General features: G+C 38.3%; 1 protein-coding gene across 7 annotated transcripts in view; it reads left to right on the top strand.

Annotated features, from left to right (window-relative positions):
• ELF1 (E74 like ETS transcription factor 1) overlaps positions 1–25064 on the top strand; it is a 104794-nt gene that overhangs the window by 58871 nt on the left and 20859 nt on the right. For 6 of the 7 annotated variants that reach the window (XM_029210338.1, XM_029210334.1, XM_029210333.1 and 3 more), the window contains exon 3: positions 13948–14128. In XM_029210338.1, coding sequence (XP_029066171.1) covers positions 13948–14128 — 181 coding nt within the window. Of the gene's footprint in view, positions 1–12213; positions 12698–13947; positions 14129–25064 lie in introns of those variants that run through there. The other variant, XM_029210337.1, reaches the window with a different exon arrangement.

The following is a 25064-nucleotide window of genomic DNA, read 5'->3' as shown; positions in this document are numbered from 1 at the left end:
GAGCCCCCATTACAAGCCTTCTTATCTTTGGGAAAAGTCTGACTTTGCATAAGGCCTAAGGCCCTCTTCAGGTTATATGAAGGGCCAACCCTGCCTGTGGCCTAGAGTTTGGCCTGGCTTATCTCCCTGCCGACTACCGGTAGCAAGGAAGCTGATGGTTGTTAAGAAAGAAGAGTTGGTGAGGGGAGCAGGAACTTACTATCACTCTCTTTTGCAGAGTCTTCCTCTAAGTGTCCCCCAGCCATCACACAGAGGCTCCATGACAACGTCTTAAAAATGAATATGGATGAGATCATTGCATAGGGTAGGACATGGACTGGTCTGGCTCCAGAAACATTCAGTGCTGAATTTTAGTAACTGATGTTTACTTAGCATTTTGTTCTGCGTACTTTGTGCTTTACAGGGATTGTCCTAGTTAATTCTTACAACAACCTGATGAAATAGGTATTCTAATTCTCAATTTACAGAAGAGTAAAGTGAGGTTCCGAGAAGGGGAGCAACTTGTCTGTAAATGCTAAAGCTGGGAATTGCAACCAGCTTGTGCATTAAACAACTATATTTGGATAATTCCAGCCACTAATACGTGTAAGTGGTAAAAAAGTAGTTTTAAATGTGGAAGAATTATTATACTTGCATTTGTTATGTTAGCAAAAAGAAAATGTTATTCATTGTAATTTGTTAGTGTAGTTACAGGTTGACAGTCTTCATGCCTGATAAACCTGTGTATTTCTTTTTTTAAAACAACAGTTTGTTTTGTTTTGTTTTTGCTTCTTATTTTTTATTTGTTTTGGCCGCACCGCACTCGGAATCTTAGTTCCCCGACCAGGGATTGAACCTGGGCTCTCAGCAGTGAAAACACCAAGTCCTAACCACTGGACCGCCAGGGAATTTCCTAAATAACAGTTTTATTGAGATATAATTTATATGCCATATAATTCACCTATTTAAAATGTGTAATTCATTACACATCTAGTATATAAATGGCATCCATCACCATAATCAGCTTTCAAACATCTTAATTATCCCAAAAAGAAACCTCTACTCATTAGCGGTCGTGCCCTATTCTTTCCCCCACTCCTAGCCATTAGCAACCACTAATCTACTTTTTGCCTCTATGGATTTGACTATTCTGGACATTTCTTATAAATGGCATACAATATGTTATCTCCTATGACTGACTTCTTTCACTTAGTAGAGGGTTTTCAGGGTTGTAGCATGAACAAGTACCTCCTTTTTGTTATTGAATAATGTTCCATTGTATGGATAATACCACATTGTATTTATCCACTCTGTATACCTTTCAGGAGAAGCTATTTTTTCAGTGAGGTTTGTGTTGGTCAGTTTTTTTTGAGGATAGACTTAGCAGTCTCTGTTCTCCCAGATAGTACTCCATCTCCTAGAGCACCCTTGCTAAGTAAGGAAATTAGTACCTCTTTGATGTATCTCAGTTTAGCTATGTAATCTTGACATTTTTTTGCCCCCATTCTGTTTCACTTAACACATAACACGTAAAGGATAAGCCACTATATATACAGGTGGTGTTACTGTGTTACTGGCCTTTCCTGTTTTAAAAGCCATGGTCACCTTCAGTACTATTTAGAGAATACTGATGAAGATAATGTCCTTTGATTTAGTGAAATAAAAAGAAAACTGATAAATTAAAAGAAAAAAAAACTGTTAATGGTTTGTTAAAGTGTGAATTTAACAAAGTGATACCCTTAATAATGTTAATGAATCTAATATGCCTAATATGAAATAAGCTAGAATACAGGCAGGATATTTTTTTTTAACACGGTTATAACCAAAATTCTCAATATTAGGCAATTCTTTTCTTGGAAAGAAGAATTGTAATGACTTGGTGATACATTTGTGAGCTTATCTGTTTCATCTGTTCCCACCTCTTGTCAATTAAGAGTCTTTGTGATGTAGCATCAAGTGTATCAGCTTGGGGATGAGGCTCCACAGCTTACTAGCTGTATGATTTCAGACAAGATTTTAAATTTCACTGAGCTTTGATTTCCTCCACCAAAAGTGAAAGTTACTTCCCAAGGTTATGAGCAGTCAATGTTTATGTAAAACATTTAGCAAGAGCGTAGGGCAAAGGAAGTAGTCAATAAGTGTGGCAGTTGCTGTATTAGTGACCTCAGGTAAATCAAGAAAAGGCATTAAGGTTTGTAGTGTTGCACTGTGTACTCCGCATCACTCAGTTGTTTTGGATAAGTGAGGTAATGAAGGCAATTTTTATGACTTGGACACCAGATAGACAAATACATTCACCCTTTTTTTTTGTCTTAAAGTTTTCCTATTTTTTCTTTGATACTTGAGAATGACTGACTTGTTTCTAGAATAAGCCAATAAACTTTTCACTCAGGATTTTAAAAATCTGGGAGATTCATTCTGTAGGGGAGCACTCTCCTTTAACATCGTAGCATGTTAAGTTTATTTTGATGTAGTTTGATCTGGAGTTCAGTTTTTTGCAGTGACTCTAATTTCTGTCATTGTCTGTGATCATCTAGTGTGACTTTTGATTCTGGAAAAGGCTTTGTTGTAGCTAAACTGCCTGTGTTCACGGATGCCCTGGCTCATTTTATTCTACGAGTTGTGCATATATAAGATTCTTGTCAAAGTTCATCTTTTAGAAGTAGGAATTACCTCTTTAATTATGATTTTACTTAAATTCTTTGAGTTATACAGAATCTGCATGTTTAAAACATTTATCAGTCTGGTACTGACTGTTGTGATGTTGCCTAGTTAGTTTGCAAGTAAACATTTAAACCTGGTTAAAATTTACTACACCTCCTAAAATTTACCTTTTTTTTTTTAACCTCGTAATTGATTCTGTTCATACTTAGTTAGACAGACAGACAGACAGACACACACACACACACACACACACCCAGTATATTAAGCTTTTAAAGTGGGCACTCTAGTAAAAAAAAACTAAGATTGTTTTCAGTGATTATTTTACTTTTTTGAGATGCATGGCCAAGTTGTAATTTATCCTGACTGAAAAAAGAAAACTCTGGGCAAAGACTAAAGAAGGCCAATTGTCATGAAAGACCTAAAATGAGATTAGACTTAGCTAAATCAACTCCACAGGGGTTTACAGTGGAATTTCAGACATTATCTTGGGGAAGTCTGGAGAAAAGACCATTTTACTTAGACCTTTCTGTTTTTCATGGTGCTGTGCAAGAGAAAAGGCTTCTTCAGAAACACTCATCTCTACTGGAGTCAACAGAAATAAAACAAAATTTTTCAGCTGTAGCTTTAACACAGTGTACATTAAGAAAAAACAAAATATATATATATATATATTTAAACCCACACTTTAGCTGAGATGAAACTTTTATTATGACTATAATTTATCTGTAGGATCCTGTACTTGTGGACTCGAGTCAGATTGCCTGGGTTCAGATTTCAGCTCTGCCTCTGGCTGACCAGTGGCAACAAAACAACAGCACAGTGTTGTGGGTTAACTGGCATAAGCCATGTGAAGTGCTTAACATAGTAACTGCTTTCATCATCACCACCACCACCATCGCCACCACATTAAGAATATCGTTTTATTTTTACTTTATTCTATTTTATTGTTTAGTGAGGAGCTCTCAAAAAAAGAGACTGGAGGATACAACATTGTAATGAGTTCCTTTTTAATCAGATTAAGGAAGGACTTTGACTATGTTAATTACCAGGAATTTGAATCATTTTTCCCTTATACCAAGCCCCTGGCTGTAACATAATATTTATCTACATCATGGTATAAAAGGTACGTAACCCATGAAAACCTAGGATATTGGAGAACTGAGGGGGCTGATAGAAGCATGTATTAAAATTTTGTGCCTTGATGCTGCTTTGGATGTTTACCTGTGTGCCAAGAAAACATTACCTGCTGTATTGTTGAGTAAAGTGTAAAAATAACACTGCCTAACATTTTGTAGAGCCGTTTATAGTTTACAGAGTCTTCTCTACGTACTCTTTGATTCTCACAAATCAACCTGCAATACAGTGTTCTTTCTATTTCCTGTAGTAGACTATTATCTTGAATTTATTACTGGATAACTAGAAGCACTATATTAGAATCCTGTAATAGAGTCCTAGGGCAGGGTTACAAAGGTACGCAGAGTATTGTTCAAAATAACCTGGCTTATTTACTAAAGGTATCTAGATTCCTATTCTTTTTTTTTTTAAAAAATTATTTATTTATTTTTGGCTGCATTGGGTCTTTGTTTCTGCGCGGGGGCTTTCTCTAGTTTGCGGCGAGAGGGGGCTACTCTTTGGTGCGGTGCACGGGCTTCTCATTGTGGTGGCTTCTCTTACGGAGCATGAACTCTAGGGGTGTGGGCTTCAGTAGTTGTGGTGCACGGGCTTAGTTGCTCCACGGCATGTGGGATCTTCCCGGACCAGGGCTCGAACCCATGTCCCCTGCATTGGCAGGCAGGTTCTTAACCGCTGCGCCACCAGGGAAGTCCCGTCCTACTTTAATAACATTCTTTTAGAATATCAGTTAGTAGATGGTTTGTCTTATTATCTGTTTATTTCCTCATTAATTTTTTTGACAGAACTTGATTTGTTTATATTTCTATTAAGAGATGATGCAGAACTGTGTAGGGATTTTATATATTGCTTTAGCTAGTGCATTGAAGTATTTTTAAGTTTTCGGAATGTTAGTAGTCAATGTTTGGTGTTTTGTTTAAAATGAAAATGTACTAGTAACAACAACAACAAAACCTGGGGAAATTGCCAGGGAACAATCTCCATAAGCATAAAACTGGTAGGCCCAAAGCCTTCCGTGGGTGAGTTATCTTAAACTTCAGTGAATCATTTAAACAGTTTCAGTTCAGAGAGAGAAGTTCCCTAATTCATTTTTACAGAGCCAATATAACACTGATGCCAAAAACTGGCACAGTATATGCATACACACATGAACAATAGACTAATTTCAAGACAGATATTTTGGTTAACTATATGAGGTAATATTTATTGTCTCTTAGCTTTACCAAGTCCTGTAGGTGATGTGCATTCTCTCGATCCTCACAATAAACCCTGGTACAGTATGGCAACTGTTTTCCCCATTTTCTGAATAAGGGAAGTCTTTGTAAAGAGGAATCTCGAGAGGTTTGAATGAAGGAATGAGTATTGCCCAGAAACACAACTGTAAAGTGGCAGCGCCTGCATTGGAGTTGAGTCTTTGACTTGAGAAAGTCCAAAATCTTAACCATTTTGCTAGGAGAGATATAAGAGATAAAAGGAACTTTGAATGAAAGAGAGAATCTGGAAGAATACTAAGTAAATAGCCTTTTATAGGGATTAAAATTGTGATAAATACAATAGGATTTTTATTTTCTCCCTAATACATTTACATGTTAAAAAATTTTTTAATTAGATTCATGTACTACACTTTCAGTCAGGAAAACTGTTTATAAGTTAGACCAGTGTGTTGGGTAATGTGCACTGCAGCTCCTTAAGACTTTTCTGCCTGATTGCTAAAACTGCTTTTCATTTTCTTTTAAAATAAGACTAGAAGGGATAAGCTCCTATAAAGAGAACTTGAGTCAATCAACAGAAGTATTCTCATTTGCAGATAATGAAGCTGTTTTAATGACAGATTTTCAGAGTATGCCAGGAATCTGGCTGTGAAGAATCCTTCACAAGAACTTAGTGCTGAGTCCCAGAGACCAGCTATACAATCCTGGCTTGTTTTATGTAATACATTAACTCCTGAAATCATTTAAAATGCACTTTGGAAATTGGTAACAGTGGTAGCTATTGGGGATGGGGAACTATATAGAAAGGGGGACAGTAATGTTTTACACTCTTGGAATATAAATATGTTCATATATAAATCTATTCCCCAAAATAATTTTTTAAAAATGTACCACGGGAACTTGTATGAAGGATTTTAATTTTGACTCATTTCGTTCACCAGTCACCCTAATTTTGTGCGTGTATATCCACATAGATGTGCTGTGTCTAGCTAGAGATTTTCTTTAATATTATTATGGTTCGTAGGAGGGGATGAAGGAAGACCATCCTAGTGTTTGATCTGGTCCCAGTCTCCTCCCCCTAACTGCTCTGCTTTCACTTCTGCCTGAGAATAGTGCTCAGAGCTGAGAGAACTAGAGTACAGTGAGTTGAAGGTATTTTCAGGTTCTTTTTCTCCCATCATATGGACCTCTGCTTTTTAAGCTTTTTATTGAAGTATAGCATAAACACAAAGATGCACAAATCATAAGTGTACAGTTTGATAAATTTTCACAAAGTGAACACACATATGTATCCAGCTTTTGCTTTTAGTTGGAGCTAAATGGTTGTTGCTGGGAGTAGATGGTTTATGTTTCATGCAGCAGTTTTCTAAAAGGACTCTTCTTACTAAAAACAAAACAAAAGGGACTTCCCTTGCGGTCCAGTGGTTAAGACTCCGTGCTTCCAACGCGGAGGGCGTGGGTTCGATCCCTGGTCAGGGAAGTGAGATCCCACATGCCAAGTGGTGAAGCCAAATTAAAAAACAACACAAAACAAAAAAACATGGTGTCAATGTACGATTGTAGTAAGCCAAGTCCTGCCCCCCCCCCAGCTTTATTACATATAACATTGTTTAAGGTGTGTACAATGTGATGATTTGATTTGTGTGTTTGTATATATGTATATATAGTAAGTCAAGTTTTAAGAGTGTTTATTTTTATCTAAGTCAAATATTGAAGGATTTTGATCATCAAAAAATTCATTGAATGCTTGCTGTATGCCATGCAGTATAAGTGATGTATTTACATGTTATTGAATTTTTACAACAACTCCAGAAGATACTATTATTCGTATTTTAGATGGACACAAAAACTAAATCCTAGAGAGACTGAATCATTTGCCTGAGTTCAAGCACCCAGGGCATGGTGTGCAGTCTGGCCTTAAATAGGATCATTCTGACTCTAGGGCCTGAGTAGTTACTGTTATATCCTGTTTTCACCATGTGTATTTCTGGTGCATTTGCTGCATGGTAAATATTGTCAGATTGTGTCCTGATAGAGTAAGGGGTGGGGTTTTTGTTTTTTACATCAAAGGTGGAGGAAGTCATTTCAAAGCAGTGTCTTCATAGGATGAGGCTTCGGGACAGCATTCTGATCGGAAGAGAGGGCACAAGATAAGTTTTTACAAGTGCGCTGTGCTTAGTTAGTTTGCCTGTTTTTTGGAATGGGAGATACTGAAGGTATCTCCCATACCCCACTCCTGGTATCACCTTGACCGGAGGCAGAGAGATGGTATAAACTACTGGAAAGGTGCTCATTTAGCATCTTATCTTTAAAGAGGATTATCTCCATTGGGGAATTTTTCTTTTCTTTTTCCTTTTAGCCGCGCCTGCTGCAGGGCATGCGGGATTTTAGTTCCCCAACCTGGAGACCAGGAATTGAACCCGGCCCCCTGCAGTGGAAGCACGGAGTCTTAACCACTGGACCACCAGGGAAGTCCCTCCATTGGGGAAATTTTTAAAGACTGTTTTTAACCAGCTTTTTGTTTAGGAAAACATTTGATAGCTACTTTATTTTAAGCAGTTTCGTAGGCGATCGGCAGGACATTTCACAACAGCGCGGACCAGATTGAGCTCTGCTATTGGAGAAGCTTGGCAAACAAGTTACTTGAAAGTTCTTTTGCTTTTTTATATCCGAAAACTTGTTGAATAAACTTACTTAATAGAGTTGGAATAATGATCCATAGTTTCTTAAGTATCTGCCTAGGGCTTTGGATCATGGTATACTGAGGAAACAAGCCTACTCAGGGTAGTAACATATTGTACTGCTTACAGATTGGTCACTTTCCTCCTCTTTTAACTTGATGGTGTTTCCACACATATCATCAGCCACAAATGGCAACTACATAGTGGACAATGTTGAAATTTGGGGAATTGTTTCTCTTTCCTGCTAACACTTGGTTTGATTTTTATTACTGCTGCTAAAAAAAATTGTTAATTTTGCTTTCATCACATGTCATAAATTTACCTGAAATTAATAAAAAGGGAAACCGGTATACGTATTTTTCTGTCCAGACCTGTTAACACCTTCACTAAAGTTACAAAACAGTCAAAAGTCAGTTTTTCACTACAGTTTAATTTGCTGTGGAAGTAGAGGCTTTAATAACTCTGATCTTTAACAGATTTTAATTCTAAGAAGCGTTCCCTCTTTCTTCTCACCCATCATTTGTGATTTATTTTAGTTCTATTCCAAAAGCAAATGGGAAAATAATCTGCAAGTGCCAAATAGCAGAAGATCTCGTAACATAATAATACAACTGTTTGTCTCTTTGGATTACTAGTATCTCAGACATTGGCATAAACAATCAGAGTTGACTCAATTTAGGGAATGCAGTTTAGAATCTTGTAATTCTTTAGAGCAGTGGTTCTGACCCCTACATACTCATTGGAATCACCTGAGGAGCTTCAATAACATGCTCTGGTTACATCCTTAGATATTCTGATTTGTTTGATCCCATATAGGGTCAGGGACTGATATTTTTAGATGTTTCCCAGTATATAGTCAGGGTTGATAACCACTGGTAGTTTACTGAGATTCCCTGGTTCAAATAAAAGGTACTGAAGAGGCGATGCTTATTGAATCTAATTATTTAAATGAGGAGAGGGTTTAGAGCTGATTTAGAAGATTTGGAGAAAAAAATTTTTTTGAGTAGCCAGCCAAATGAAATGTAATATTTTTGTTCGGGCATCAATGAAGTGTTGACTCCCTCATTTCTTAAAAGGAGGTAACAGATCTTATTGCTAACTATTAGAAATGTGGCCATTTTATGACTAGCTCTGACCTTCCTGAAACTCTCTTTTTAAATAAATCTTGGGAAGGAGTCTGGTCAAAATGATATAGAAAAACTAGGTGGATAAAGTTTGATGGTCTTCAGCAAAGAAACTTGAAGAATAATGTCTAACCTTAATTTATGAATAGTAACAAGAATATATATATATCTATCTTTACTGCCATAAGCTGCCATAGGGTAAAGGGAGCTGGTTGTCATATGAGAGATTTAAGCTAAATAAAATGGAGTCCTGTTATGGGCTGAATTGCCCTCCACCCCCAAAATACATATGTTGCAGTCCTAACCTCTGATATCTCAGAGTGTGACCTTGTTTGGAAATAGGGTCATTGTGGATGTAATTAGTTAACATGAGGTTATACTGGAATAGGGTAGGCCGCTAATCCAGTATGGTTAGTGTCTTTATAGGAAGAGAAAACTTGGACACGCACATGTACAGGGAGAACACCATGTGGACACGATGAGGGTCATTTACAAGCCAAGGAGAGAGGCCTGGAGCAGATCCTTCCCTCAAAGCCCTCAGAAGCAACCAACCCTGCTGACACCTTGATTTCAGACATGTAGCCTCTAGAATTGACAGACAATACGTGTCTGTTGTTTTAGCCACCTAGCCTATGGTGCTTTGTTACAGCAGCTCTAGGAAACTAATACAAGTCCCAATATTTTATTTATTAAAAAAATTTTAAATCTAGGAAAATTCAGCATTTGGAATTTGGCTACTTTTTCATTTAAGAGGCTAGGGTCCATTTCTTTATGTGGAATGTTAGAATGTGTGGTTATGAAGTTTTTAGGTTCCTGATGATTCAGTTACTAGTCAGTCAGTTTAGTCAATCAGTTTATAAGGCAGGAGTTTACCATGAGCCCAGATCGGCAGCTGGAGTTTCTGGAGCGTGTGTTTTCCTTCTGTTTATGGTAATAGAGGGAGAGATTCTTTCCAGTCACCTGAGAGGGGTTTCCTAGATCTATTTTGTATATACAGATTCAGGCTTGTTACCTAAGATTCAGAGTTGGTCTGTTTATTGTATGTGAATTAATAGCACCCTGGAGAAATTAGAGATGAACAACTTTGAATATATATCTCAGTGGACTAGAAAAGAGTGGCCTATGTTTTTCATGAGAGGAGCAAGTATCCAGAAGGAGAAGACAGTATGGCTAAATTGGGAGTGATCCTGGGAAGTCCCTGGGGACCAAGAGGGACTGGCTGTGCCTTCAAGATAGTTTATAATAGATTTGGATCGGAGAAGCCCTGAAAAAAGATAATATTGAAAGTCATACTGCAAACACAGCTCCTTGCCTATTCTGTTTTTCTAAACAGAGCTAAGTAAATATGCCAAAAAAACAAAAACAAAAACCAATCCCAAAACAAAATGGCACCATGTTTAAGGCTGGTTATAGTAGGGAATAGGTAAAGAACATGGACTCTGGAGTCAATTTAACAGTCTTCCGGGGACTTCCCTGGTGGTGCAGTGGTTAGGACTCCGAGCTCCCAATGCAGGGGGCCTCAGTTCGATCCCTGGTCCAGGAACTAGATCCCACACGCATGCTGCAACGAAGAGTTCACATGCCACAACTAAGGAGCCAGCAAGCTGCAACTGAGGAGCCCACATGCCACAACTAAGGAGCCCGCCTGCTGCAACTAAGACCCAACGCAACCAAATAAATGATAAATAAATACTAAAAAAAAGTCTTCCACTTACAGTAAATTATTTCCTTTCTCCTTGAGACTTCATTTTCCCATGTATAAAACAGATAATCTTATGTGTCTCCTTAATTGGATTTTGTGATGATGAAATAAGGTGGTAATCCATGTGAAGCAATGAGCAAAATGCCTGGTGCTAATAATATTAGCTAACAGCAGTAGCAAAGCCAGAAGGTTTGTGACCAGTTGTGCATGCGACTCCCTCCCCCAGTTTAGTCCATAAGAATGAGTAATCTCTTCTACTGTAATGTTATCAACAGGCAGTTTTCAAATCTATACCTTTAAAATACATCTTAAAAGCCGGAAGTGCCCTTGGGATCAACTGGTGCTCTTCTTTCATTTAAATTGAGGAAGATAAGATCATGATAGTAGGATTGGAGAAGGCCTTGGGTCTCCTGGTTCACAGTCTTTCTTCTTTACTACAGGTTGCCACGCTCTAAATCACACAGCCACATGTCTCTTTTCATTCTTAAGTAAGCTTTTGCTTCCGTGGAAACTATTTTTTTCTCTCTACTTTTTGTGTGTTTGAAATTTGTCTTAAACAGTTTTTAAATTATTTTAAAATTTGAACTGAAATTAAAAATGATTGTTTAACGCAAATTAGAATATGCTTGATTATCCACAGACTGCCTCTGTTAGGGAACAAAGAAATTGGCAAGAGTGGTTGCTTCTGGAGAGCGGCACTGAAGTAGATGTAGCATTGATTATAGTGGTATATGACAGGGTGTTCTAACACCTGTACATCTGGAGACTAGAGTCATCAGCTCCAATCCAGTTACAGAGTAAGAGAATAGGACAAGGCAGAAAGTAGTAACACGTATCTGTAGTTCTTTGAAACTTGGGAACTTTATAGGTTCAGAAAAAATTTTGGAGATATCCCTCGTAATAGCCACACTCTAAACACTCACTACCCAAACTTAAGGAGCCAAATAGATGTGGGTAGGGAGAAATACTTCGCTTTCATTTGAGGGCTTCTCCTGTGAATTGCATCGACCTGCCTCTGTCTCTGACATAGTGGTGATCTTGGGTAAATTTTTTAACCTAATTCTTTATCTGCCAGTGGATAGAAATGATAAGCCCTGTCCTTACCTGGTACATGGAGTTGTTGCGGCTTAAAATGAAATCATGAGAATTAACTCAACTCTGGGCTCAGCCTTGTCAGAAGACGAGGAGCTTAAGTTTAGCTCTTAGGAGAGAAGAGGAGAAGTGCTGTCAACAAGCATGTGCTCATGCTAAGTTGGGTTGCATGTGCAGCATTCACTCTCAAAAAAGGGAAGGCAAGGCAATGACTATACTTTGGCTACTCTATATGATACTCTCTCTAGTGCCTCCCTGTGTGTGTTTTACATTGTAATGTTTGAGCCTCTTTCTGTTTTAAAACTTATGATTTGGAGAGCCAGTTCCTTCTGACTAACTTTCCTCTTTTCTGAAATAGGAAGAAACATTTTAAAATCAATCCAAATATGTTTTATTATTAATGTTATCTATAAATTTCAGAACATAACATTGTTGAAGGCACAGATAGTATCTGTTTAGTACCTATGATACCATATATTTAATTTAGGTAATTAAATTCTTATATAAGAAGTAATATTTAACTTCTGTGCACTGCTACAAACATTAATTTTTAAAGATTGAGGCTGCTTAGTTATAATGAAATCATAAATAATATTTTCAATATATATATATTTTAAGAAACAGGATATTTACATGAGCTATCTTCCCATAAGATACTTATTAATTATGAAAGGAAAAATAGTAACTTTATGGTAGAGAAGCCTGGTAGACCCCACCCTAACTGAATGATCAAAGTTAATATCACTAGTAATGGGACAAAAAGGTATTTTTTGACCTCCTGATAAGATGTATTCGAAAGGACACAAGATTACTTTTTTTTATTCTAGCCAAAAATGCAGACTGAATCTAATGATGAGTTAATACCACAAAAACCCAAATTGGGCGACATTTTATGAAACAAATGGCCTGTATTCTTCCAAAGTGTCAAGATCATGAAAGACAAAGAAAAACTGAAGAACTGCTCCAGATTAAAGGAGAAGAAATTGTTCTAGATTAAAGGAGTTGTCATGAAGAAACATGATATTTACTAAATGAAACTTAGGATCCTGATCTCAACTTTTTTTCCCACTTTTTGAAAAAAAGACATTAATGAGATGGAGAAATTTGAATAAGGTCTATAGATTAAATAATAGTACTGTATCAATGTTACTTTCCTGGTTTTGATAATTGTGCTATCTTTGTATAAGATAATGGTCATATATTTAGAAAATATATACTTAAGTATTTAGGGTTAAAGGAGCAGTATGTCTACCACTTTCAAATAAGTCAGAAAAACTATAGATATAGAAATGATAATATAGAAAGAGGATGATAGACATGATTAAGTGTTAAAATTTGGGGAATGTGGATGAAGGTTGTAGGAGAATTCTTGGTACTACTTTTACAACTTTTTAAAGTCTGAAGTTTTTTAAAGTAAAAGAGAAATGTAATGACATCTTAATCGTTTTTTTTTCATCAATAGACGGTTTAGTGTATATTAGTGGTTTAGGGGATGATGGGGATGATGTGGTTTAGGGGTTTGATGGTGGTTTTTTTTCATCAATAGACGGTTTAGTGTAGATTAGTGGTTTAGGGGATGATGATTTGCAGAGAAATGTTGCTATGAAAGTGTAACAAATGAACAGAACCCTTACCATATGACAAGTAGAGCAATATAAAACAAGTTAATAAATGTCAGCATTTTTACTATATTTAAAAAGTAATTCTTTTATAGATAGCCCTTATTATATAGTATTATGATTCATGTATACTTAGGTACATTCAAAACATTTTTTTATTTGGCTTTCACTTTTAACATTGAATTTTTTCATGACTAATTAACTGATTGAGTAGGCTGTTAAAAATCCTCTCTGCCTCAGTTTCCTCATCTGTAAAATGAGATGGCTAGACTAGAGTTCTTCCAGTTCTCGACTTCCCTGATCTTATAACCAGATAGAAAGTGAAAGTTAATTTTCCCATTTGAATCAAAAGCAGTTGTTAAACACGGCCTGTGTGCCAAGTGACAGTGTAATATTTATTAAGCTCACAGATTTTTTTCTGTCAAAGAAACTTTTGCTGAGATTTTAGTTGTACATTTTATTTGTATGCCATTTCTTATGCATTAATGATGCTAGTTTTTTTAATTTAGTGTGCTTTAAAAACATACTTTTATGGAACTTCCCAGTGAAAGCTTGGCTGTTAAGACCCAAAATTGGTAATGAAAGTTTTATTTGGTCTTAGTAGATATATATTCTCTGTATCATAGAAAGGTTGTCAATATACAAGTAGCTGATGATGTGAAAACTAAATTGTGTAAAATAATTTGGGTTGTATTTAACAAAAGCAAAACTTTGTTAATCCTTTTTTTCCTTCGCCCCTCCCAGCTTGGCGATCCAGCTATTTTTCCTGCTGTCATTGTGGAACACGTTCCTGGTGCTGATATTCTCAATAGCTATGCGGGTCTAGCCTGTGTGGAGGAGCCCAATGACATGATCACTGAGAGCTCCTTGGATGTCGCCGAAGAGGAAATCATCGATGAGGATGACGACGACATCACCCTTACAGGTGTGTGTGCCTCTGACAGCACCTTCCTTCAGCATAGTTTTAGTCAGTGGGTTAGCCCTGTGATTTGGGGGATATAAAAAGTTCTTGACTCGGTTTTGAGTAACTCCGTTACCGGCGGAAGCTAGAGCCCTGTGGGAAGAAGGAAATGACGTTTTCTTTCTCATCTGCCTGTGCTTCATGGTGCTCGCTTATCTCCTCCTCCTTCTTTCCTAAATAGACAGAGATGAACGTGACGAAATAGAAGGTGTGTAAGAGGAACCAAACCAACTCGGTTCACCAAGTTGTCACTGAGCACTGTTTGTGTGCCTAGCTCTGTACTCCTGATAACAATGAAAGGTTGTTTGCAGGGCAAAAGATAGGAATATTCTTTTGTTACTGCTGCTGCAGGAAGCAAAATAGGAGGCCGTGACCCAAATGTAGGATAAGGTGCCGAGGTTTAAAGATTTGTTCAGTCAGAACTAGTAGGATATTTCACACTGAATGTAAGTGTTGAGGTGGTGCTTTGTTCCATCAGTTTTAGAAACTGGTGCATGCGTTTGTAGTTTTATACATTTACATTCATATATCTTGGCCAGAGATGTTGGAGGTGTTTGAGAAAGTTAATTACTTAGAAGCAAAGATTATTTGAATATTTATTCTTCTGTTTTTTTTTTTTTTTAGTTTTATTTATTTATTTATGGCTGCATTGGGTCTTTGTTGCTGCGTGCGGGCTTTCTCGCGAGTAGGGGCTACTCTTCGTTGTGGCGCGTGGGCTTCTCTTGTTGCAGAGCACAGGCTCTAGGTGCACAGGCTTCAGTAGTTGTGGCACGCAGCCTCAGTAGTTGTGGCGTACGGGCTTAGTTGCTACACCTCATGTGGGATCTTCCCAGACCAGGGCTCGAACCCGTGTCCCCTGCATTGGCAGGCAGATTCTTAACCACTGCGCCACCAGGGAAGCTCTGAATATTTATTCTTAAATTAAAAACCAGAAATTAACATTAGTCACAGTATTATCAACTAAACCTGGACTTTATTCCACGCATTTCACACTAACATCCTTTTTCTATTCCAGGATCCTATCTTGAATCTCACATTGCAATTAGTTGGTAATTTTTCCTAGTCACTTCCAGTCTATGACAGTTCCTCTGTCTTTCCTTGTCTCTCATAACCTTGATGCTTTTGAGGAGTACTGGTCAGACACTGTACAATGCCCCTCAGTTTTATTTCTGTGATATTTTCTCATGATTGGAATGAGATAATCCATTTTGGGCAAAAATACCTCCCAAATGGCATTGTCTTCTTATCATTGTATCATATTAACATAGTAGATTTTTTAAAAAGTACAGATTTAATTCTCACAGCAGAAAAAGAAAACTGAAATTAGAGAAGTTAAATGACTTGCTTATGTCATGCACCCAGTGACTGAGTCATTGATAACGTTGATGAACAACACTTAGTTTTTGTACTGTCCTCTTATTTTTTACAAAGCATGTTCTCATATATTCACATTTTTGTTCAGAGCAACCCAATGAAAGTTTTTGATAAATCTATATTTGTTTCTCGCTTATCAATAAGACAGTTGGATTAATCATATTAGAGGTTTCAACTCATCACTGACTGTGTACTTCGTGTTTTGTATAACAGAATGACCACCACTATGCATGTATGTGTTGTGTAGCTAATGGGGTTTTCGCCGCAGTGTGTTCTGACCTACTTTCTTGATGCCTTAGGGTAAGGCTATACTCTTTGTGGATTGGGAACCAGGGTCTTCCCTGAAGGGGTGTTTATTCCTGGTTTTAGTCCCTAAGGAAGATACTGGCCCTCAAAGAAGAAGTGGAGACTAGGAAAGCAGATCTTGGATCTTTAGGGGAAGGAATTATTTCTTCCTTCCAGTTGTTCACTCTCTTGGGCTTAGACTTGAAGATAGCTGATGACGAGATGCAGACAAGCTCCTTCCTTCCTGGAAAACAGAACTGGTATGGAATGGATCCAGAAAATAAGCCACATCTTGAAAATCAGATTTGCTATTTGCATGTTTCTTCTCTCTTGCCTTTCTTAACTTCCAACTCAAGCCTTTGTTTAACTCTTCTGTACTTGTTCTAGTCACGTCATGAGAAATGAAAGGATCTTATAGCCCTCCTTAGTCCAGAGTGGGGGAGGGGAGAGTACTGCGCTTTTGAGAAACTACAGGGAAGATGATGGGGATAGGACAGTTTATAAACTAATTATGAGACCTAGGTAGCACTTCAGATGATAAGGAATATTGTTAACATTTTTAGGCATGATGATAGCATTGTGTTAGATTCTTCATCTTTTAGATACATATGCTCAAATACTTAGAGATAGAATACAGTGTCATGGATTCCTTCATAGTAATCCTGGGGGTCAGGGTGTGTGTGAGGCGACCTTGAGCAGTAAGTGGAGTATGGATGAAAGATCGACTATGTTCTGATAATGATTGATGCTGAGAATGGATATGTGAGAATTCATTATATTATGTCCCATAATTTTGATTCTGTTTTGAAATTTTCAATAAAAAGGTCAAACTACTTTTATGGACTTGAGGGTTATATTAGATGGCAGCTGTCATTGATAACCCCTAATTTCAAATTTTCATGTTCATCAGAACACTTTTTTTTTTTTTGGTACGCGGGCCTCTCACTGTTGTGGCCTCTCTCGTTGCGGAGCACAGGCTCCGGACGTGCAGGCCCAGTGGCCATGGCTCACGGGCCCAGCCGTTCCGCAGCATGTGGGATCCTCCCGGACCGGGGCATGAACCCGTGTCCCCTGCATCGGCAGGTGGACTCTCAACCACTGCGCCACCACCCAAACACTTTCATTTTTATCATTTATTTATCTCATATCAAGTTTGATATAAATTTTAACCTTTAAAATGTATAATGATAAAATACTACTTTTATCTGTTTATATGTTGGGGTTTTATATAACATTTCCTTTGAAACAAGGCTGTGCTATAAAAAATTTATGAAGAGCTTTTGACTATGAGCTTTATCTATGTGGAGATCCTTCCATTACCAGTCTTGAGTCTAAAATTGAAATTACTAAAGGAGATGGACCCCTTTGGACCTCTCAGCCAGCTATCTGGGATCCAGCCCCACTCACAGGTGGGCCAACAGCAGCTTTTGGACACCCTTGACCCCACGGCCAGCTGTATAAGGAACTGGCCCTGCCCACCAGCAGGCTGACACTAGATCTTGGGATCCCAAGCCCCACAACTACCCACTCTAGAACCTGGCTCTGCCCACTTGTCAGCCAACACTAGCCCTGGGACCACCTGGGGTCCCTGGCAGCCTCCACGCAAGGCAGGACCTGGCAAACAACTGGAGCACAGGCCAGCCACACCTACCAGACCATCCACAATAGTTAGCCTATCACAAGAGAAGGACCCACGCAGTCCACTAGGGAGCACCCCAGAACACACAGCTCTGGTGACCAGAGGGGAGACCACTGCTGGGATGCATAGGATGGCACCTACAGAAGGCCACTTCTCCAAGGTCGGGAAATGTAACCAACCTACCAAATACATAGAAATAAAAAGAGCAAGTTAGCTAAAATGAAGCGACAGAGGAATATCTTCCAAATGAAGGAACAAGATAAAACCCCAGAAGAACTAAGTGAAGTGGAGATAGGCAGCCTGCCCTGTAAAGAGTTCAAGATGATGATCGTAAACACGTTCAAGGAACTATGGAGAAGAATGGGTGCACAGAGCAAGAAGTTAGAAGTTTTTAACAAAGAGTTAGAAAATGTAAAGAACAGCCAAACAGATGAAGAGTCCAGTAACTGAAATGAAAAATACACTGGAAGGAATTAACAGTAGACTAAATGACACAGAGGAACAGATCAGTGAGCTGGGAGACAAGAGTAGTGGAAATCACTGAAGTTGAACAGGAAAAGGAAAAAAGTATAGAAAGAAATGAGACAGTTTAAGAGACCTCTCAACAACATCAAGCGTACTAGTATTTGCATTTTAGGGGTTCCAGAGGAGAAGAGAGAGAGAAAGGGGCAGAGAACATGTTTGAATACATAATAGCTGAAAACTTTCCTGACCTGGGAAAGGACACAGACATCCATGTCCAGGAAGCACAGAGAGTCCCAAACAGGATCAACCCAAAGAGGAACACATCAAGACACATTGTAATTAAAGTGGCAAAAATTAAAGAGAGAATTTTAAAAGCAGCAAGGGAAAAGCAACAAGTTGCATACGAAGGAACTTGCATAAGGCTGTGAGCTGACTTTTTAGCAGAAACCCTGCAGGCCAGAAGGGAGTGGCTCAATATATTTAAAGTGGTGAAAGGGGAAAACCTACAACCAAGAATACTCTACCCAGCAAGGCTTTCATTCAGGTTTGATGGAGAGATCAAGTTTTACAGACAAGCAAAAGTTAAAAGAGTTCAGCACTAACAAACCAGCTTTACAGGAAATGTTAAAGGGATTTCTCTAACCAAAAAAGGTCACAACAAGAAATATGAAAATTATGAAAGGAAAAATTATGAAAGGAAAAATCTCATTGGTAAAGGCAAATATACAGTAAAGGTAGTAAATCAGCCATGTATAAAGCTAGTAGGAAGGTTAAAAGACAAACATCGTAAAACCATCTGTATTCACAATGAGTAGTTAAGGGATACACAAAACAGAAAGACGTAAAACATGATGTCAGAAATAGTAAACGTGCAGTTGGGGAATAAAAATGCAGGGTTAAAATGCGTTTGAAATTAAGTGATCAACAACTTAATAGGTATATTGCTATATACAGTGTGGAGAATACAGTAAATAGGTAATATCTTTGTATGATGATGTGTCTTAACTAGACATATTGTGATCATTTTGATATGTATAGCAATAGCACATCACTATGTTGAGGAACTAACAGTGTTGTAGGTCAGGTGTACTTCGAAAACAAATAAACAAACTCATAGAAAATGAGATCAGATTTGTGGTTACCAGAGGCAGGGGTGGGGGGAATGGGAATTAGACCAAGGTGGTCAAAAGGTACAAACATCCAGTTAGAAGATAAAAAAGTACTAGGGATATAATGTACAATATGATAAATATAATTAACACTGCTGTATGTTATATATAAAAGTTGTTAAAAGAGTAATTCCTCAGTTCTTATCACAAGAAAAATTTTTTTGTGTTTCTTTAACTTTGTATCTGTATGAGATGATGGGTGTTCACTAAACTTATTGTGATAATCATTTCATGATGTATGTAAATCAGATCATGCTGTACACCTTAAACATACACAATGCTGTATGTCAATTATAACCTCAATAAAATTGGAAGGAAAAAAAAGCCTTGTGGGTTTTATTGTTGCTTACAAGAAATTTTTGTAATCCATTTAATGAAGGGCAGACATTTTCTCTATATTTTTAAAAGCTTAGTTGTACTTTCTTTTGGTTTTCATTCCTGTTTCATGTAGGAGCCACCAATTTATTTTGTATTTCCTGACCTAAGCACTGAAGCTAAGTGGAATAAACAAAGTTTTACAAATTAGATTACTGATATTAACCACATTAAACTTGCCTTACGTTTTTGAAATTCAGAAGGTAGCATGATTTCTATAGATAGTTGTGGAATGATTTCTATATATAGTTGTGGAATGATTTCTAGTGTATATGAAGTTTAAAAAGCAAGGGTCAGTACAGCACGAATGGTTACCTATTATTTAAGATAGGGGAAAGAATATAAATGATATGTATGTGTTTGCTTACATTTAAAAATAGAAAGATATGGGCTTCCCTGGTGGCGCAGTGGTTAAGAATCCACCTGCCAATGCAGGGGACACAGGTTCGAGCGCTGGTCTGGGAAGATCCCACATGCTGCGGAGCAACTAAGCCCGTGTGCCACAACTACTGAGCCTGTGCTCTAGAGCCCGTGAGCCACAACTACTGAGCCCGCATGCTGCAACTACTGAAACCCACATGCCTAGAGCCCATGCTCCACAGCAAGAGAAGCCACAGCAATGAGAAGCCCGCACACCGCAGCAAAGAGTAGCCCCTGCTCTCCACAACTAGAAAAAGCCCGCGCCCAGCAATAAAGACCCAACACAGCCAAAAATAAATAAAATAAATAAATTTTAAAATAGAAAGATAAAACCAAAAGCTAATAAAAATATTTTAAACTTAGTGGTCACTTTTTTTTTCTTAAATACTTATTTATTTGGCTGCGCCGGGTCTTAGTTGCGGTACGAGGGATCTTTTAGTTGTAGCATGCAGGATCTTTAGTTGTGGCATGCGGGCTCTTAGTTGGGGCATGCGGGATCTAGTTTCCCGACCAGGGCAGGGGTTGAACCTCGGCCCCCTGCATTGGGAGCATAGAGTTTTAACCACTGGACTACCAGGGAAGCCCCAGTGGTCACTTTTGAAAGATCCCATTTATTATTCTGAAAATCAGTAAATAACGGAAAAAGAACCAAGCGTTTAATTTGCCTTTATTGTATGAACCGTAGCTCAGGGTAACCAGATAGTTTATGACAAAGTTCTTCCTTATAGAGAATTCTAGCTAATAAATGCTAGAGGAATGATAAGATTAGAATTATCACCATTTTGAAATCCCTAATGAAATAGTGCTTCTAGGTAACTATCATCAGTAACTTCTAAAGCCATTAGGTAAAAGGCTGATGGAGAATTTTATGCTGGATAGATCAGGTTGGCAACACCTGAACCTGCTTCTCAGTCCTCGAAGTACTGAAGGAAGACCTACCTACCTTCAAAAGGCCCATTGAATCACACAGCATCACCTTTGAAGTATTCTTGCCAAAGAATTGAATGCGAATCAAATCAATCTTCTAGATGTAACTACCAGTTTACGGGAAATACACGGGGGGAGGGATATGGTAAGTGACACCACAGATATATAATCAGCAAAATTTAGAATGTGGGAAACTACAAACAGATGACCCTGTTTCTCCTAAGATAAACAACAAAGATGGAAAAAAGCCAAATACTAAGGAAGGTACGTGCCACCAAATGTAATGCGTGAACTTTGTTTGAAATCTGGTTAACAAACCAACTTTTTCAGATTAAAAAAAATCTGAGACAGAAATTTCAATATTAAGTGGATATCTGATTTAAAGAGTGATTTTTAAAAGATGTGATCATGGTATTGTCTATATACTGTAATATTTACAATTGAATGATAGGCTCTCTGGGGTTCACTTTGAAATAATCCCGTGTCTGTGTTGGGCCAGGGAGTATAGATTAAGGAAGATTGACTGTTAAGTATTGAAGCTGGGCCCTTGATACATTCAGTTCATTATAAATATGATTTCCTATATGTTTGTATATGTTTGAAATTTTTCATTATAAAAAGCTTGATAAAGAAGTGATTTGAAATTCTCATTGTATTTTCTTAATTGATAGGCAACTGAATAGATATACATACTAATTTTATCATTTTCATCGACCCAGTAGACTTTAAAATATTTATAAAACTTATTTATATAAATGAACATTTAGAGTTATATAAATGTTTAGAAGATGGTAATTAATTATGGAGCTACCTGTGCCTTACTTGCCTGATTTTTTCAAAAATTTAGTTTTAGGAGGATATTTTCTTCTATTCATAGAATTTCAAAGCCTTGACAGAGGAGCAATATGCTTTTCTTCTTTTTTTTTTTTAAATAAACTTATATATTTATTTATTTTTGGCTGCATTGGGTCTTCGTTGTTGGGTCTTCGTTGCTGTGCGCGGGCTTTCTCTAGTTGCGGTGAGTGGGGGCTACTCTTCATTGCCATGCGTGGACTTCTCATTGCGTTGGCTTCTCTTGTGGCAGAGCTTGGGCTCTAGGCGCGCAGGCTTCAGTAGTTGTGGCTCGCGGGCTGTAGAGCACAGGCTCAATAGTTGTGGCGCACAGGCTTAGTTGCTCCAGGGCATGTGGGCTCTTCCTGGACCAGGGCTCAAACCCGTGTGTCCTGCATTGGCAGGCAGATTCTCAACCACTGCGCCACCAGGGAAGTCCTGCAATATGCTTTTCTACTATGCCTTAAATCTACAAGATTTTAAATAGGAGGCTTAAGTTTTTAAGAGCAAGTGTTACAATGCCTTATCTTAATCATTTTGCTAGACTTTTTGAAGTATTTATCTTTTCTGGTTTTAACTATTATGGAGGAATTGGACTTTTAAGCACTTTTTAAAAAAAATTCTTTTAACGTTTTTCTTGGAGTATAATTGCTTTACAATGGAGTGTTAGTTTCTGCTTTATAAAAAAGTGAATCAGTTATACATATACATATATCCCTGTATCTGGCCTCTTGCGTCTCCCTCCCTCCCACCCTTCTAGGTGGTCACAAAGCACTGAGCTGATCTCCTTGTGCTCTGCGACTGCTTCCCACTAGCTATTTTACGTTTGGTAGTGTATATATGTCTATATATACACTACCACTCTCTCACTTTGTCCCAGCTTACCCTTCCTCCTCCCCGTGTCCTCAAGTCCATTCTCTAGTAGGTCTGCGTCTTTATTCCCGTCTTGCCCCTAGGTTCTTCATGACCGTTTTTTTTTTTTTTTTTTTAGATTCCATATATATGTGTTAGCATACGGTATTTGTTTTTCTCTTTCTGACTTACTTCACTCTGTATGACAGACTCTAGGTCCATCCACCTCACTACAAATAACTCAATTTCGTTTCTTTTTATGGCTGAGTAGTATTCCATTGTATATATGTGCCACATCTTCTTTATCCATTCATCTGTCGATGGACACTTAGGTTGCTTCCATGTCCTGGCTATTGTAAATAGAGCTGCAGTGAACATTGTGGTACATGACTCTTTTTTTTTAAATTTTTTTTAATTTAATTTATTTTTTTATGCAGCAGGTTCTTATTAGTCATCCATTTTATACATATCAGTGTTTACATGTCAGTCCCAATCCCCCAATTCATCACACCACCACCACCACCCCCCTGCCGCTTTGCCCGCTTGGTGTCCATACGTTTGTTCTCTACATCTGTGTCTCAATATCTGCCCTGCAAACCGGTTCATCTGTACCATTTTTCTAGGTTCCACGTATATGCGTTAATATACGATATTTGTTTTTCTCTTTCTGACTTACTTTACTCTGTGTGACAGTCTCCAGATCCATCCACGTCTCTACAAATGACCCAATTTTGTTCCTTTTTATGGCTAATATTCCATCGTATATATGTACCACATCTTTATCCGTTCGCCATGACTCTTTTTGAATTATGGTTTTCTCGGGGTATATGCCCAGTTGTGGGATTGCTGGGTCGTATGGTAGTACTATTTTTAGTTTTTTAAGGAACTTCCATACTGTTCTCCATTGTGGCTGTATCAATTTACATTCCCACCAACATTGCAAGAGGGTTCCGTTTTCTCCACAACCTCTCCAGCATTTATTGTTTGTAGATTTTTTTTTTTTGCGGTAAGCGGGCCTGTCACTGTGTGGCCTCTCCCGTTGCGGAGCACGGGCTCCGGACACGCAGGCTCAGCGGCCATGGCTCACGGGGCTAGCCGCTCCGCGGCATGTGGGATCTTCCCGGACCGGGGCACGAACCCCTGTCCCCTGAATCGGCAGGCAGACTCTCAACCACTGCGCCACCAGGGAAGCCCTGTTTGTAGATTTTTTTGATGATGGCCATTCTGACCAGTGTGAGATGATATCGCATTGTAGTTTTGATTTGCATTTCTCTAATGATTAATGATGTTGAGCATTCTTTCATGTGTTTGTTGGCAATCTGTATATCTTCTTTGGAGAAATGTCTATTTAGGTCTTCTGCCCATTTTTGGATTGGGTTGTTTTTTTGTTTTTGGTTTTTTATTTTGCAGTACGCGGGCCTCTCACTGTTGAGGCCTCTCCCGTTGCGGAGCACAGGCTCCGGATGCGCAGGCTCAGCGGCCATGGCTCACGGGCCCAGCCACTCCACAGCATGTGGGATCTTCCCGGACCGGGGCACGAACTCGTGTCCCCCGCATCGGCAGGCAGACTCTCAACCACTGCGCCACCAGGGAAGCCCTGTTTGGTTTTTTGATATTGAGCTGCATGAGCTGCTTGTAAATTTTGGAGATTAATCCTTTGTCAGTTAAGCACTTGTTTTTGATAGAATATATAATTAAAATTTAATTGATTTATTTTTCATTATAATTAGGGGAAGTAGTTTCGTAACGAAGACTGTGAATCTCCTAATGAAGTTTTGTGTATCTTGGTATGAAAATGAAAAGGACACCTACTTTTAGAATTAAAAAACTAGTCAAAAATATATTCAGGTGCTCTAGAGTGCTTTTTGTAGTAACTCAGAAATGTGAGCACTGGCCTTAAGAGGAAAAGCTTAAAGCCTTTAAAAGAGGAAGACTCTATAAGGGTTAAATTGCTGTTAGAGAAATCCAGGCTAGATTAAAATCCTTGCCTCTTTTTATGTTGGCTGTCTTCTTGTTCCTTATCCTCCCTGTGACCTATAGATATTTGGGTTCAAAGATATGCAGAGGGAATGGAGCCCAGAAGGTTGGAATTCTGCAGATACATCTTTCATATCTGGAAGAAGGAGGTTCTCTTCTGGCTTGGCAGGTTGTGGGTACTCCCAGTGTTAGCCAGTATTTTATGAGAGAAAATGTGCTTTGTTGGGAGTTTTTCCTAGTTGAGAGGAGCTGACTAGTATATAATCCAAGATCCAGAACTTCTTTGAAAGCATCATTCAGGAATTGTCTCTGGTCTCTGCTCCTTCAGCAGACCATGCCTTCCATTCCTATTGTGGGATTCCTCCCTTGGGGAGGCAGTCAGCCACATTAGTCTATTTGTAAAGCAAATTACTTAATATGCTGTTATTATAATAATCTTTAGCTGTTACACATTTTGCTTTCTAATGGTATAGACTAATTATCTCATTTTCTTTAAATGCATAACACTTCTTCTCATGCCCTTGCTTCTACTATTATTCTTGCTTTAATTTCTCTCTCTTCCTCTCAAAGTATTTAAATCCTAGCT

Source organism: Monodon monoceros, unplaced genomic scaffold (genome assembly GCF_005190385.1).
Source record: "Monodon monoceros isolate NGI ecotype Baffin Bay Population unplaced genomic scaffold, NGI_Narwhal_1 Super_Scaffold_8, whole genome shotgun sequence".
Classification (NCBI taxonomy): Eukaryota; Metazoa; Chordata; class Mammalia; order Artiodactyla; family Monodontidae; genus Monodon; species Monodon monoceros.
This window is presented reverse-complemented; position numbering and strand designations above follow the sequence as displayed.